Source organism: Anoplopoma fimbria, chromosome 7 (genome assembly GCF_027596085.1).
Source record: "Anoplopoma fimbria isolate UVic2021 breed Golden Eagle Sablefish chromosome 7, Afim_UVic_2022, whole genome shotgun sequence".
NCBI classification, from domain to species: domain Eukaryota; kingdom Metazoa; phylum Chordata; class Actinopteri; order Perciformes; family Anoplopomatidae; genus Anoplopoma; species Anoplopoma fimbria.
In genome coordinates this window covers 18,127,036-18,144,716 of record NC_072455.1, presented here as the reverse complement: position 1 = coordinate 18,144,716, position 17,681 = coordinate 18,127,036, and the positions used below count along the sequence as shown (strand labels likewise).

Here is a 17,681-nt window from a genome sequence, read left to right as displayed (position 1 = left end):
ATTATCTCCCCTCTCAACTGGGAAAAGGATTTATTTTTATTTCTGAGGGCCATTGTTAATCCAGGCCCTGAAACTGCCATTTTTCAATTTAATTTAAGATACCACACTTGTATAACGAAAATGTAAACATCATGTAGTAGATATACAGCTGGTTTGGGATTCATTAAAATATCTTATTAACTCAGGGAGTTTACCTTTTATTTTCTATGTGATAATAGTATTGTTTCTCAACTTATTATGTGAACAGTATAATAAAAGTATGAGCATATAGTGTTATCATTTACCAATTTCTGTTGTCTAAATTAAAAATTCCTATAAAGTGTTATAAAAACATATTTGGTTACACATATATTGTATTGTATATACATATATATTTGCCTAATGATGCATAATTTAAATTAAAACTGCTCCAGCACACGTTATTAGAAATTTATATTTCATAGTTTTGGTGTCTAATTTGCACTCCTGTCAGTGTATTCTTCTCATGCTGTATACAATCAAATCATTTTATTTCCAACTGTGTTTGCATTAAGATATAACACCATTATTCAATCATAGGTAGACGGTGGGCAGCCTGCTCCAAAAGACAGCAAGAGCCTTAACAGTAACAAGCCACATTAGCTGACTAGCTAATGCCTTCTTCTTATCTAGAAACAAACACGTGTCTTGTCCTGCACCACTGTGGTAAACTGCACTGCTAATGTCAGTTTGCAGGCTAGATAGCTTAGGAACTAGTCAGGTGTAAAATAAGCACATTAAACTGCTTTAGTTAAAACTCTGAAGATCGGTCAGTTTAGATGTTGATGTGTTCTCTATTCTTTAATATCGCCTCTGACAAAATCCTGTCAATGGCTTGTAGTCTACAGTAGTACACTTTCTCTCTGCACCCCTGCAGCAAATGAGCCTGGTAGCTAAGCTGTCAGTCAAGCACAAACACTGACCCACCCTTCAGAGGGAAAGAGCATTTCTTATATATCTCCTCAGCCTTTTTTTTTTTTTTTTTTTTACTTTCCTTTCAATAATCAAAGAACTACAGACGATCAATACATTTGATCTGCACAGCCCAGATTAAAACCAATGTGCTGTGACAAGATCAATCTCTGCAAATCCTGGCCACGACACCTGCGTGAATTCAGTGCGTGAAATATATGACCGAAAAGTCATCGTCATCAGAGCTCGCTGTGTGGGTTGGGGAGTGGTCAGCTGTCACAGATTGATGTGATGGCATTACAGGCCCCCCTTCACACATGGGAAGAAGTGGAGCTGGTCGCTCAGGTGGGGAGAAGAAAAAAGCTGCCTGAACGAGAAGGCTAATGCTCACTGGCATTTCGGCAGGGAGCGAGGAGGGTGTGGCTGTGTGATGTATATGCTGTCACGGTGTTGCCGCCCACACTAGACCTGATGAACATGGATTGGAGAGCTCAAGGGCAAAAAAGCCACTGAACTTCCATACAATCTGCTTAGTAGATTTACCGATAACATCAAATGGAGTGATCTACTCTTGAAGAAGCTTAAAATTGGTGCAAGATTATCCAAGGCAAAGAGAACTGCCTGGGTGCTTGGAGGACTGCTGATGGTGTTTGAATACTGAGCGACTATCAAAGCCGAGCTACATTTAAACAACAGATCAGACGTGATTTATTTCAATACTCTAACGTGTGGAGACACTAAAACAATGGTTGACTCTGACGAGACACACAACCAATCGTATGGTCCGTCCTGGTCACACAGGTGGTGTTTACCTTAGGTGTGACCACTACATAATGGGCTCTGTAATCACACCACAACCTGCCCAATCTGCATTGTACGTGATAGCCATGTGCAGATCATCAATTTCATGGTTTCACCTGCCAACACAGAAGGACAGAGATTGGTAGCAGGTGCTGGGTAAAACATGCCAAAACAATCTACTCCATTATTCAGCGAGCCCCCCCTCTGTACTTGTTAGGTGTGTTATTATTAGCTAAATGAATTAAAAAACAATTAGGTAAGTTGGAAATGAAAGGATCTCGCCAAATTACATGGCAAGTTTCTATGAAGTGTGAGCTCAGGATTATGCCTCTCTGTCGAAATCAGAGAACTGATTGCATGATTATATGTCCTGGCTTAACTTCCAAACGTGTGAGCCATATCTGACAGGGCTGAGCTGGATCCCACTGTGTGAGACAGGATTCTACATTGTCCTTATTAGCTACAAACAGTGGGGGGAACTAGTGGCTTACGTATAGCTGCAGACTGCCAGCAGGCTTTCTTCCTTTGTTCTCCCACTCTTGTCTCGTCTGTGTCTTTCTCTTTCCCTCCACCTCATCTGCCGTGCATACTGAAGTGTCAATTTTGAAAAGTTAACTGAGCAAAAGCGTTTCCCCCGAAAGGGCGTGTCATTATCCGGTACCTTGTGTTTTTTGGTACAAGTGGTTTGACCGCTCGGCTTGACTAAATAAATCAGTCAATATGCCATGAAACTACACTAAAAGGTACATCTGACTACTGTACTCCAGGGAGATGACTGACTCCCAGGAGATGGACAAGAAAGGTAACAGCAAGCTGTCAACAACAGAACGAGTCTTTCAACGACAAAGCAGGTTTGAACGTGTTTTCTCGTCTGACAAGTCGAAGGGTTTGAGGGGGCCACAGAGGGGATGTAAGCGCTTCATTACTGCTGATGAAGAACACTGGGTAGGTGGGAGGGAGACACATCTGTGTTGACCTCTTACGAGCTCGACCTTTTGGGAGGAGCTACACGAAGACAAAGACGGAAAAAGCGAGGGAGAAAGGTTTTAATAAGGCACTAAGAGAATAGACATGCATCTCTCCACTGAACCGTGGACAGTCAAGGTGAGGGGGCGGGGCAGGGGCAAATGTTCGCCATTGGAGCAGAGTCATGTTTATGAGTCATCATAAAGGGTCAGCGCGTCACTGCCTGAGGGTAGCCTTGCTAATCTGTAAAGTGCATGGGGGAGCATGCACAAACTGCACTAGTACAACAAAGACAGAGACCTCTGGCCGATGAAGAACGAGCGTACATGACTCCATCACGGCTTACAGGGTCAGATATGAGCAAATTATTTTCATTCATATGTATTTAGTACTTTGTCTTTCATCCAGTTTTATGTTTCAATGTATTCATTTATTGTTTCACCTTTCTATTAGTGCCATTTACCTCTTCATTGTTCAATGTGATGCTATCTCATCACACACAACACACACGGCTCATTTCAAATAATTATTCAGCTCAAATGAAAATATGATGGAATGCTTGGTGCTCTGACTCTGCCACACATCACAGGCAAACACTGGCACTCGTAGTTGTAATTGTTTTTTTTAACCATTACAACTATGTAATGGAGCGGATCAAATCGTATATTAATAAAAATCAATATTGTATCTGCGGCATGTGTCCATCGATTTAGCACACTCCTCTGCCATTATTAACGGTGGATCTGATTGTACAATCTTGCCGGCTTAGAAAGATATGGAGAAGAGAGCGGTAATTTATCTTAAAAGAGAAGACGCTCCACAAGTAGAATACAGATAAAAGCTGATGGGGCAGTTGAGGGAACAGAGGTAGCAAATAAACAGATATGGAGAGTAGGAGGGTACGACAAAATGTAAGTGAGAGTGAGAGAGACTTAAAAAATAAAAATAAAAAGAGTATTAGGACAGAAAGGAAGGGCTTGTCAGAGGAATATAGAGTCAAGACTCAACCACTGAAGGAGAGTTGGAGTCATGGGTGGCTGCTTGCCTTATTAGACACTTGAGTCTATCAGTCTGTCTCGGGAACTTGGTAAAGAGACTTGTGTTTAAAGCCCATCCACAATTGAGCCGTCATGTCTCAAACTCCTATGTCGATGTAAATACCTTTTTATTCATCAAATTAACAAGCCAACCCCTTATAGCCTGAGTTTTTTTGGGGGGGAGATTTTAGCGCGAGATGTCCATTGACACAGCGGTCCATGATTTATTGTGCAAGACAGGTAGCACAAATGCAATCTAGACACAAAGTCAAAAAGAACTGTCTCTATGTTCGGCACATTACAGCCAAAAGGATTGCCTCATTGCGGAGGCATGAAGGGATTGAGTCCACTGGGCTGTCACAGATGAATTGCATTCACAAGCTGCAATAAAATATGTTTCAAAATCCGTCTCCATTGACTGTTTGTGATTACACTTCGCTTCCCCGCTCAATATACAAATAAACGCCTACATGACTTCTGCATTGCCAGCAGAATTTTTTATCCTTCAATGGTCCTGGACACAATCCATAGTTACGCCACACAAGTTCCCCCCGTTTCCCTCCCTAGTGCACCCCTAATAGGCGGCCCAATGTTACAACAGCATAGCTGCCAGAAGCAGTTTGGGCAGACTGTTCCATGTTTCAACTTGGCTTTTGTTAAGGAAGTTGAGTAAATTAATAAAAAGAAGGTGGAAGGTGAGTTGTTGCGGCAGACAACTGAATGTGAATGCCGTGGTTCCTATGGGTGTCTACAGTAGAGGACAGCTGTAACAATGTTTCACAGGGATCGGGAAAGGGTGACTCTGCATGGGATGCAAGCCTTTTTACATGCCGTCATAATGTGTGACTATGTCCTTAATATGATGGCAGTTTACTAAATGTCATCATCTATTGATTTTATCCCATTAGACATTTGTGCAAAAAAAATGTTTTATTTAGCATATAAATCCTACATTTATGGTCTAAAATGTGAGGTCACACAGAGCTTGACCTTAGACCACCAAAACAAACTGACATTTGTGCCAAAATTGAATAAATTCCCTCAGGTTGATCCTGAGATACTGGATTTACGAGAATGTGATGGATATGAGGTCACAGTGACTTTGACTCTGGGCGTCCAAAGTCGAATCAGTTCATCCTTGAGTCTAAGTGGAAGTTTTCGCCAAATTTGAAGAAATTCCCTCCAGTCATTGCTGAGAAATCACATTCACAAGAATGGGATGTACATACATAGTGTGTGGAAAGCCTCCTTTGTGTTTGAATACTGACAGGAACTCGACAGTTGATTACTTTTGTGTTTATGTCAATCTTAACTTTATTTGAGTCAGTGTTGTACAGGGACACCTCGGAAAGACACTTACACTGGGTGGCTGTGTTAGAGAAATGTGCATGTTGAAAAGAGTCATGTATAAAAGAGCCATCTGCCAGCTCTGGACCACAGATAGAAATGTTTTTTACTTCACAACATGAAAGCTCTTGTCAGGCGGACTAGTGAGGGAGCCATGTAAGGACACCTAATGTGAAAAAGATGGTTTTGATTCAAATTTGAATCATCAGATTTAGCTGGAACCTAGCTGCTAACTACACCAATAAATACCTCTTACCAAATATTTCCATTTCTATATCAGTACTTTATGCAGCATGGCAAACAATCAGGATTCTGGCAGGCATACTTACTGTGGCTTTAGTTTTCCATTTCAAAGGTCATTATAACACAATACCTAAGGTCATACGGCAATGTCCATGCCGCTTCCTCTGGCCTCACCTCCTCTCTGTGTGTTCATCCTGTCACCTCATGCTGATCCCTCCCTTCACTGCCCAAATGTTTCCACTCAAGTTATGTCGAGCTCGACAGTGTTTTTCACCTGCTGCACTAATTAAATCCTTTTTATTCACTCCCTTGAGAGATGCTTCACTAGTCTGAACATTAACTGGCATCCACTGAGCCGAACTGAACTGAAAACAACAAGTATGTTTCATTTTGATGAAAGACATACGGCCTGTACTGCTGCTATGATAACAGAGACATGACATGGTTCCTCAAAAATATTAAAGCACTGTGAACTGGCGGAGTTGATGGGAAGGCACTGACAAGCACCATCTGAAAAAAAAAATGTAGCTATCGCTTCCCTACACTGATTGCATTAGCGGTTTTATTTTTTTCTAACATGTTGTTGACAACATAATTCCCACACAGCCATATGATTCTGGATAACAATTTTTCATCCGTCTCAAATCATTTGCCTGTTTTAACACTTTTAAACTCTTTCTGCAGTGTATACCTTGAAATTGCGTATTTTACCATCAATAAATTACACAACCAATGTCCTCCATTGAGTGTTACTTGTAAATAAATTGACCATAACGTGGCAAGCTGTTGACATAATTAATGCCATGCAGGTTGAAAAAAATGATAATGAGAAGTATCGCGCCAATGATTAAATATCCCTCCAAAACGGATCACGTATCATTTTTCACATGTTAAACAACACTGTCAATAATATTTAATGCACTCAAACACAGTGTTATGCCTTTTGGATTACATGAATCATCACTTGTCTTCATATCCACTGCTGCATCTTAATCTGTTTCGCTGAACTGGATAACACATTCTAGATAATTTTGAACATTTTTACCATTACTTGCTTGCATGTTAATATGGTTGTTGATGAGCCATTGCTGTTAAGAGGACATGAGCATGGTTAAGAGCGTGAAGAGGTGCTTAAGAGTGTGAGAGTATTAAGGAATACTTACTGTAGGGTACACATTCATATTGGACCTCTAGATATTTGTAGGTTCCTGGGCAAGGGTCAGGAAATACATCTGGTCCAGCCACAACAGCACACTGGGTCCGATTATTGCATCTAAAAACAGAGAAAAGAGCAATAATAGCAACATTAGACAATCTTTCCCTTCTGATTGGCAACAATATACGTAGCACATTAGATGTTTAGTGTGCGGATAATGGAGTTGAACATCTAATTCTGTTGCAGAGATTATGAACATAATGGAGCTCTACTGTTTACGGAAAGGATTTATCCAGTGTTTTCCCTTAAATACATAGTAACTGAGTATAATCTGTATACTGTATTTGGACACTTTAAAGGGGCACTTCATAATTTTTACACATCAGGTTCACTTCATTTTCAAAAACGTAGGTTTACTACTTAGTAGTTTTCAGGTTTACTTTTGCAACAAAACTACTTGGTAAGGTGTAAACAACAAAAGCATTAGGTTTATTACATAACCCTGGAAGTTACATAACAACACTATAGTAAAATAAGTCGTTAAATGTTGTTTGACAGTACATTGTCAGTGGTCTCCTGGGTCAAAGTCCTGTGTTGGTGTGACCTGTCCATGATTCACCCCCACCCACCCTTACAGGGACTTATTTTTACTACATCAGTTGCCTTGACAGTCTAATACTGAAGAGGATGGGTTTACATTAGATACTGCCCTGGTGTGTCAGTATCAGGTGCAAAGGGGCACTGACAAAGAGGCCGTATTTTGACTAGTTGGGGGGTCACTTTCTAAAATGTGACTCTTGTAAGTCCCCAAACTTAATAGAAGTATAATACGGGTACCATTTTAAGACAGAGACTGTTAAATGGGGTCTAGAATTTAAGGCTATTTCCAAAACTTTGAGAATGATATAAACTTTAGTTAAAGGATTTATGTGTTTAGGTTAGAATGGTAAAAAAATATATTTGTCAAAAAATATAAAGTATTGCATTTAATTAGGTTGCAGTGTTTCTGATGTGTCTTGTATTTTAATACAATTATATTTGTCTTGTAAACCATTTCTTATACAAAAGTACATTCTTTTGTTTAAGTTGACTGTAGTGCTGCTTTAGATTTATTATATTTATGGGGACACATGACTAACTGATGGACTAGAGATCTCCAATACCACCCTGATTGAGGCAAGATAATTGAAAACATTAAGGGAGTAAAGCATGGTATATTGGGACAGAGTTGAGGGACTTTTAACGTTGAGATAGTTCACCCTTTATAGGTTCAGCAGACAATCTAGTGGGTAAATTCATCTTTCTGTTGAGGGTTGGAGTTGGAAGTCATGGACCTGAAACCAGGCTTAAAACCGTGAACAGGTCACATTGTTATTACTGCATGATGGATGGTAGTGGTGGTAGTGGAGATGAGGGGGGTAGACACAATCCAGTATGTGTGATATCAGCTCCAACCTGAAATGCAGGTCCTCATTAAAAAACACAATTATGGTGCCAGTGGTGTTCTCATGTGACATTTTGTTTTGGTCGGTCATCAATCAAAGCCCCACTTCATATTCACAGAGAGCCTTTCGCCACACGTAATGGCAACACTTATCTAAAAACACTAACTCTTAAACGTTCCGACAAGTATTGATCTGTCGCTATTCTGCATCTGTTTGCGATATGAAAAACAGGTTATGAAGGTCTGTCCAGTCTATTTTTGCAACCCCATTGTGTATGTGATCTTCATGAGGCCAGCTCTTGCTACAGTATATACAGGATCACCGTCTATCTAGACTCATTTACCGACTACCATTATCTTGCAATATATAAAAGCTGTTTATTCCCCAGCAAGAGCGTTTACAGTGTAAGTCTTGTGAAGGTCAAGACGGGGTCTGACGCAATGATTCATACACCACAGTTAAAGGATTCTCTACACCTTAATTAACATTGATTGGCTGTCAACTAATCAATCGAACCAGTGAGGGACAAGCAAAAAGGGGCCCATCTAATTTCAAGGCAGGCCAGTAATGAGATATGGTCCGCCGAGTCTCGCCCACGCAGGCTTTATGGGTTCATGAACCCCCATCGCCCTCTGCCACTCACTCCAGTCAGCTGTCTGCGGCCTAACCCTCCCTATGAAGAGTTAATTCCCAGGCAGTAAATGCCAGTCAAATAAATAAGGGGTCAAGCCTATAAAACTGAGAAACAATTATAGAGGCAGTCTTCTCATCTCTACACCCTTCCTGCTTACTACCATTTCTAGTTTATTCTGGGGAGGGGTATCAGCAGGTGAGAACACAAGTTAAGATTAAGTGTCACATAGAATTAGAAGTGAGATGGATAGAAGAGATGTAGCTAGCCTGAGGTTGAAGCAGAAACAGACACAGACACTCATGAATAGACATAGTTGTTGGTTTATTCTGTGGAAGGATAACATGAACATAATATATGTTCTTTGTATTTTTTTTGATTCAACATTGCTGCCCTACAAGTTAAGCTATCTGGACTTTTTAAATCATAATTTGTAATAACTTTCTCTTGAGGGATTAAACATCATAATGTGTATTTAACATGGATTGCAAACTTAATCCCAGCCTGAACATCTATCTTGACCCATATTCAAAATCCCCATGCTGTGCATTTTTACCTCTGCACAAACAGCCACAAATACCTCCTGATCTGATTTCCGTTAGTGTCCTGAAGTACCCGCATCTTGCAGGGGAATAAAATAAGGTGGAGAAATAATTACGATTAAATGTATCAAGTGCAAATCGATGGCAGAGTAGGAGGGGGATCAATAGCAGGATAAGCTGCCCACGCCACGCGCCACAACAACTTCACAATTACCAATTAGAGGGATAATCAGGATCTCATCAGACCCTTGGCTGTGACGGAGCCCTTTGAACTAGCAGGGGGAGAGAGAACTGGATCCACTCTGAGCGATGTATTCAAATATGGGAATGCAGAATGTACAGTACAGGAAGAAGAACACAGCATGTGAATAGGAGCTTCAGCAGGCTAAATGCTCCAATTGGCATCATGCTGGAAGCTTGGGTTTCACTGGTACAAACAAAGGGATGAAATTAATTATTTAAAACTAGGATTGTCACAATATCAGATTTTCACTACACATTTATCGTGGCCAAAATAATTCACCATAACAATATTATTGAAATGTCTATAGAACATTTGAAACAAACTATGTTAGATGAAGTAAAAATCCAAGTAAAATGAATCTTTAACAAAGTTTATTGTGTGTTTTTGTCTGTGTGTGTCATATCAACATCAATCATATCAAAAATTATCATTTGTTTATTGTTAAAATAAATATTGAAGATAGTATGCTGTGGGGTTGTATGACTCCATAGTCAGTGTATTACCTTTAGTTGATGGCAAGCGGCCAGTTGGGAGAAACAAACAGTAGTTCCAATGCAGTTGCTGTACATTTAAACTAATATTGATTTTTTTATATTTTATATTTTTTTAGATGGGTAGAATATGTTTTGCTGCTGCCCCTGTTCACAGCAGTATATTACTTTGCTCCTGTGAAAGTACTCCTGTCTGTATCTTCCATCTACCTTTTACTTTTGTAGGACACTTCATTTGGATAAATACCTCATACAACCCCATTTCAAATAATCCAAACTATCCCTTTCACATGATATCCAGAAATTGTCTTTTTTTGATATTACTGTTTTTGTCAATACCAGTGTATTCCCACACCCCTATTTTAAAAAATACACCAATTCTTAGTGTTATCAGCAAATGGTAAGGGATTACATCTGGATATAACCCTCTCAGAGCTAAGATTCTAAAAGAGGACCAAAGAAATTGCCTTTTCAATTTGTCTACCAACCGCCCCTTCTTTTTTCCCCGCATTCTCACTTTTCCTCCCTCATAGCTTTTTCCTCTTGTTCCCTCATCTGCTGTTTGTTATAACTGGCAGATTAGAGCTCAGACTGCCAGCTGACAAGGGGAGATGTGGCACAAAGCACAAGAGCCCTATGTAAGCACAAACTGTAATGACTATAATCGCTGGGTGATCCTGCTGCTGCCTCTGATGTAAGTGGGTTGAGTCCCTTCAGTCTATTGACCACTGACAGCAGAAAAAATAAATAAATGAATGGGTGAATAATTGAATCGATGAAAGAAAGAGAAAGAAAAATAAGGAAACAGCCAGTAGTTTAAGACAGGGAAGGTGCAGCTGCTGTCAAAGCTAGACAGATTTGTCCATATTGGAGAGTAACAAAAGAAGAATTGGTGTGCACCACTGTTCCCTTTCAGAACTCAAGTGATTTATATCAGGAGGAAAATGCCAACCAAGTGGAAGGATAGAAAGGTTTGCCATCTTTTTAAAAGTTCAGAAGAAAAAAAATGCAATGCTGAATCTGCTTCCAATACAGCAAATTGCTTTGAGTGATTTTCCATAGAATTTGCCTGGAGTGAGTCACAAAAAAACGTAGACGGTTCAGCTTGCGTATATCATTGAGGGGAAGCCTCTCTGTGGAGTTCTCCCACAGTTCATATATGCTTGATGAAACAATCCCTGTCAGGGAGCAAAAAAAACGCTATTTGCTTTCAGTTAAAAAGAGCAAAAACAGCAACATAGCCCACCTCCAAGAAATGAACAAACATACACAAATATTGGTATTGGTTTCTGTTATATGAAGAGAAAAATATGCACAAGGTGCTTAAGGGACTTGGATCGTGTGTGTGTGTGCAAAGACAATGTGTATGTTGGTATTGTTTGCTCAATGTGTACATTGCACTGTGTTTGTCAGGCTGTGTACACACTTGTGAGAGTTTGTATTTGTAAGAAAGGAAGGGAGGGAGGGGAGCGATGAACAAAGTGACGGACGGGTCAATATCCCCAACCCTCTGCTGGGACCCATTACGCTTTAGTGATGGTCTTCGCCACCCACGGTCGACTTCATTCATTATCTTTCCTTGCTGCACGCCAAAGCATCCATCTTTTCTCATTCAGTCTGTCTCCTGGCGCTACACACAAAAAAAACCTTTAAAACCATGAAAACCTCAAGAACATGTTACAAGGAGAAGAGGAGCAATGGCCTTGAGCACTGTGTATTTAGCTCTGGACTAAAACCAGGAAGTATTTAAAGTCAACTGTTGAGTGTTGTTTAGTGAGGCTCTTTTCCGGCTGAGGAATTATCGGTCCCTGTGGAAGCCTATTGTTCACAGAAGCTGGCTAAGAAGCATATATATGAAGCTTTATGTTGGGGAGCTGCTATAGAGTAATTTATTCTTTGTATGTTCCAATTATTTGGACTTACTTCAAAGATACCCTCAGCTGGGGAAAATCAAACAAGCTGTAACAACCATGCTTACGCTCTATAAGTGCTGTTTCTGCCTCTGGTTGTGAACGTTGGGTTTATGTGATTAAATTCATTGAAACTAAACTGATTTTATTAGTCATCTGCTTAAGTGCTGGGAACTACTACTACTAGATGGAGAGAATGATTGCAAACAAAATCTTTATTTTCACGTTTTCAAAGCATTGGTCAAAATGTTAAAGCCACCCTTGTATATACACATATATATATAAATATAATTTGATTGGGATATTAAATTGATTAACCGCATGATTGTCCAGAGTTAATCGCAAATTAATCACTTGTGTTTTTCATCTGTTCAAAATGCACCTGAAAGGGAGATTTTTCTACTATACAACACTCTTATCAACATGTGAGTGGACAAATATGCTCACTTTCGGCAAATAGATGTCAATCAATCTTTGGAAATCAATTAGCAGCGCAGTAGTTAGAGGGCTACACACGTATTCATCGAACTAGAGTTACATCCAGTAACTACTATTTCCCACTGCTGGTCAAAATCACATGCTGTCACCGTAAGGTTTAGTCTGACTGCTGTCAGACTCTCCCGGAGAGCGCAATCGTCGTAGTCGGTCCAAACTCCTCCGCTAATTGGTAGTTGCCATGTGACTTTGGGCAGAGGGTTATCATTAACAACCTGCGTCAATGAGTCAAACATTAAGTGACTTTAAAATGAATTTGCGTTAGTGCGTTATTATAACGCTATCTTTGACAGCCCTAATATGAAAATGTACAGTATAAGTATTGTACATCAATTAGAATTCCATGAGGTACATCTGTTTACCAACAAACTTGAGGCCAGTAAGTTGGAAGATTTAGCCTTACTCAGATTTAGCCTAATTTTGAACATTACATGATAATTGCCCAAAACAACAAAATGCCCTAAAGCCAGCCAATGAGGCTGCTGATTGGAACTACAACAGTAGTTTATTTGTCTTGGTGGCATTTGATCATCAAAATAAGAGTAACATAAATATATAAATCATCACAGAATACATCCTACATCTTCATGGGGCATCTCTCTGAATATTTTGAGAGAAAAGAGAAGTTGTGAAAAAGGTTTACTAGTTTACGTTAATGTGTTTCTATACAACTGTTTTTTGTCCGGTCTTTTCTTGACAGACCATCTATATCAACTGTTTGAACTGGCAGCTCTATACATCACATAGAATGCATACTGTATGGCTAGCTACTGACCAGCTCCATCATAGCAGACAGGGGTCAAAAGGTTGAGGGCGACTTAGAAGTACACTATATTTTAAAGTTGTCATTCACTTACACTTCAGATTTTCCTTTCCTTACCTTTTAAACCCATAGGTTGAAACTGAGTCCAGAGGGTAATAGAGAAGTGACACATACATATTCAGAGAACCACTGCACTTGTACACAGACAAATACAGTCCTCTATAGCCTCACTGAAAAACCATCTATAATGGCACTACTGAATCCATCCAACACATTATTATTATAAAGATGCGGCTTGTTTCCAAAGAGACTTGCTGAACGCATATTAAAAAGCAGAAGTGGAAGGTGGGGAATTAAATGTATACAACATAAACACAATGGGCCAGTGTGGGTGTGGAGCACTTTCAGTGCAGCGCTGAAGGGGCTCACTGTCCTTGAGTATTGAAGTTCACATAGCACCGCACAAACAAGGATGAACATCTGCTCGCAAACACACATGCACCTACATGTTCCAATGAATGATTGGTCAATGTGAATAGTCATACTTTGCTGCTGGGTGGCATTAGCAACCTGCTACAACGCCATAGAAAAACATCAAGCTGTCACGCTGTCTTTACAAACACTATGGGTGACAAACATCAGCCATATTCCTTTTTTATTGGATTAACTATGTGGAACTAAGCAGAAATGAATGAAGTGCCAAGTGACTGTTCAGTATAGAGAAGATGGAGTGTTTATGTGTGTGAGCTATATGAACGACCTTTATCAGGCTCTATTAGGTATGGAATAAGAGTTTCATTAGGGATGGTCAAACAAAGGTCAAGATTGATCATCACTCATAAAGTACTTCCACTGCTCACATAACTTCAATGCCATTTAAAAAAAAAATGTTGTTCCTCCTGACAAGCATAATCTCTCTCAGCCATTCACACAGATTAGTTTCACAAGATTTTTACATCACACAGTTTTGCCCCTCACTGATATTGTATTTAGTAGATTAACTGTTTTTTGTCCCAATGCAACATGCTGTGAAACAATCCAGTGGCACTAGTGGAGAGATGATCAACTAGAATACAGACACACATCTGAGTACATACTGAGACTTTATGGATGTGGGCGATATATGGATCCATCTATGAGGTCCTTTGCTTGGCTTTAGTCCAAGAGCCTAAAGTGAAGCACCAGCTCAGCTTGATAAACACATGCTTTTCCTGTTTCGCCGTGTGTTTGGACGAGTGGGCATTTTCACGGAGGTGATGACTATAACAATATTCTGTAACTGAGAAGAGAGACTCGGCTTGTTTATGGCTCACGATGATGGATGAGACGAATATAAACAGCGGTCAAAAGATTTTACATCTCTGATTTGTCATATTTGTACCTTTCCCGACTTAGATAAATCCACACCAGGATGTAATCCTGCCTCAGGGATTTTTTTGTTGTTTTTACAAAAAAAAATTGTTGTTTTTACAAGAAATGTATCTAGGTGATTTGTTGCACATCTGAGCGTGTGACTGTGTATTCATTAATACGTATTCAACACCAATGTCAACTATATGGAAACATCCTGTACAGCAAAGATTAATCTCCGCAGCAGCAGTCACGACAAGTTCAAGTTGTCCTTCAGCAAAATCTAGGGCCTGAATGGAACACGGCAGTAATACCCTCACTTGTTTGTTTTTTTATATGTTGGTGTGTATATTTTGTGAAATTTAAAATATTGTGCATACTCATTGACTTAGTAGTAGTTTAATGTTCTTTCCTTTGCTGATTTTATATGAAAAAAACATGAAACATTAATGAACTGATCAAAAAACATTACAATTATTCATATAAAGTATAAATGTACTGAAATTGTTAACATAAATAGTCTAAATAGTTTATTTTCACCCCGCTCAGTTGCGAGATTATTTTGTGTTTTTGAAAAAAGGAAAGGAAAAACCATGAATCGGTTGCACAGAATTCCCTTGGTTGTTGTCAGGCAACACATGGATTTGGGATTAGGCCAGACAGAGGTTATCGCCTCAGGGGACGCACCCCCTCCCATGATGAGCATTGCAGACTGGATGCTGTTGTCAGTGAGGTCCCATGTTTACTGACACCACAAGGGCTGATCAGCTGTGGTAAACATTTCGTAAACAGGCATTTTGGAAGACATGCGTATACTTAAATCAAAAGAAACAAATTGCAAATTGAAGTAACTCAACACAACTTGCTGTGTTTTGGAAATGTAAGCGATTAATAACACAGATTTGACCCGTTTCATTAGATTGTTTTTCAAGGGATGTCTCTGAATAAGAGGTCCTCAGATATTTCATATTTCTATTTGCGCTACTTTGTGGCACCAAAGCCTTCTACAGAAATTTGAATACGACTCGGAGTAAGTTTGAATGGTTGAAAGAATGACAAACCTCTTAGCTCTTCAGTGCATGTTTACTTCACCTTGAGCCCTAACAGCTTGCTCCAAACACTCTGCCAGTGCAAGTGGAGAGCTAAATCTATTTTTTGCAGCATAGTGGATGTGCAGAGAAGAAAGCAAGCTCTTTGTGTAGAGTATAAGGATTAAACATTGATTGTGACCAACATGAACTATGCAGAACATATGTCTTTCAATATGGAACTTTGAAATGATATACATTTTGAAAGCTGGTCAGCAGGACAATATCAGAATTGTGGGGGGGTTTTTTTTTTTAGGAATAAATGTTAAAAATACAGCCCTGGGACACATCAAACTCAATGCATTTTCTTTGAAATAATTTTGAATAAAACCCCTCTTGTTATTTTGAAGGAGAAGTAATCCTGCTGCAGACGGATCAAACTTGCTCACCTAGCCTCTTTGAAATTAATCCATCTATTTTCGTGCCACAACAGGTATTAGGTGATGCAATTTCTTTCTCCACCTGAAAGGTCAGTCCGTGATTCTGCACATGCTGTAGACATCTATCTGGCTGTGCACACCGAAATTCCATTAAAGTAAGACTTTGGCACAGGCTGGAGTGTGCTGGGGGAGTTAGACGTTTCCAGATTCAACATTAGGAGAAAAAGAAAGATTTACTGATTTAAGTAAATCCAGTGAAACTGCTTTTACAGGGGAAGTGCAGTTACAGTTTATACTGCAAGTGCATTGTTTAAAGCAATCATTAAAAGTTTGGCCTTCTATGATAATTCATTTAGACAAGATTTAGAGTTCATATTTTTGCAGTTCAATTATGTTCTTTCACAAACTGGCAATATGCAATCATTCTTTTGAACACAATGGAGCGTCTGTGATGAATTCTCTTTGACATCAATGCTAGACCCTTTTCATAAATGCATTCACATGTAAAGCTTATCTCTGCTTTCAAGGCAGCAAGTGGTCTTATGGAGCACAGACATGAGTGTCTGAGTTCTAGCTCAAAAGGGAAAAGATAAACTCAGCAGAATAATCCTCAGCTGTCTACTCGGATGTCAGGAGATAGACATCTTGGAAATGGCGCAGCTCAAAAGAGAGAGAAAAAAAAAACAATGTTTTATTTAAACATGATAGCAATTCCAAGTTCTGCAAATATTAGTTAAAATCTTTCTCTCTGTCACAGAAGCACCCAAACATTGAGCCGTAGCCTTGTAGCAAGAGTAAAAATGTTAATAAATAATGCATTATAACTTTGTTTTATTCTGCTAATCAACTGAATCCACCACTAATGTTTATTGAATGACACGTTTTCCATAGAGTTGATCACCCTAATCATCATCGCTCCTTTTAAACTGTGCCCTAAATTAGATAAATGGTTAGTGGTAAGGGTAGGCAGTTTATGTAAATTATGTCATCATACATGCAGAGATACATGATTTATAGGATATAGTAGCTATGACGATGGATAATTAAAAAGCCAGCAATAGCACTCCTGTCACTATATCCCCTGACTGCACGCATTTAAAACAAGGCAACAGGGATTTCTGCCATGGAGAACTGACAAATCAACGTACAATTTGTATCAGTTTATAACATACATGGTAAATTCCCATGGCGTAGCTGTTTCCTTCAGATATGATCAGTAAGTAACATGTCAATTGTCTTTTAAGGCTTTGACATTGTATGGATGGCATTTCTTAGAGCAAAATAACCTCAGATCAGTTAGAACCTGGAAACTAATATAGGACTGAATGTAATGAATAAAGTCATCACTCTCAAGTAGTGTGCATATTATTATGAGCTTGATTATACCTGTCAAATTATACAAGTCAAAGTTGGTAAAAGGTATTTCCACTTTCTTCAGGACAATAGTTAATTGAGACGTGTTTTTAAAGCTGTTGCTATGAGAAAAATAGGCATTGATTGCAAAAGCACTTTCACTCCTACTCCATTTACAGGCATCCATGAAGCTGACCTGTTGACTCCGATATTTTGTTACACAAGCCTAAAATCATTTTTTTCCCCAATACATCTCTTCCAATAAAAGTAAACAAATAAACAAAGCTCAGCGTCTGATTAAAATATCTGTCAAAAACAGGAGGCGTCTAATCTCCGGGTATGTGTATGTAAATCTTAACGCCCACAGGGTCTCTCCAGGTGCCTGCTAGGAGACAGGAGGGAGGATTGAAATGTGCAATAACTTCACAAATCGATTTGTTTGGTGGGTGAGGCTTATTCACTGGGGCCTGCCCGTCTAATGATTTACGATTTCCAGGATGAATTTCTTT

The 17,681-nt window shown here is 39.3% G+C and overlaps 1 protein-coding gene across 3 annotated transcripts in view; it reads right to left on the bottom strand.

Moving 5' to 3' along the window:
- Positions 1-17,681, bottom strand: part of LOC129093018 (adhesion G protein-coupled receptor L3-like) — a 211,525-nt gene that overhangs the window by 87,717 nt on the left and 106,127 nt on the right. For all 3 annotated transcript variants that reach the window (XM_054600880.1, XM_054600882.1, XM_054600881.1), the window contains one exon: positions 6,488-6,597. In XM_054600880.1, coding sequence (XP_054456855.1) covers positions 6,488-6,597 — 110 coding nt within the window. The remainder of the gene's footprint in view (positions 1-6,487; positions 6,598-17,681) is intronic.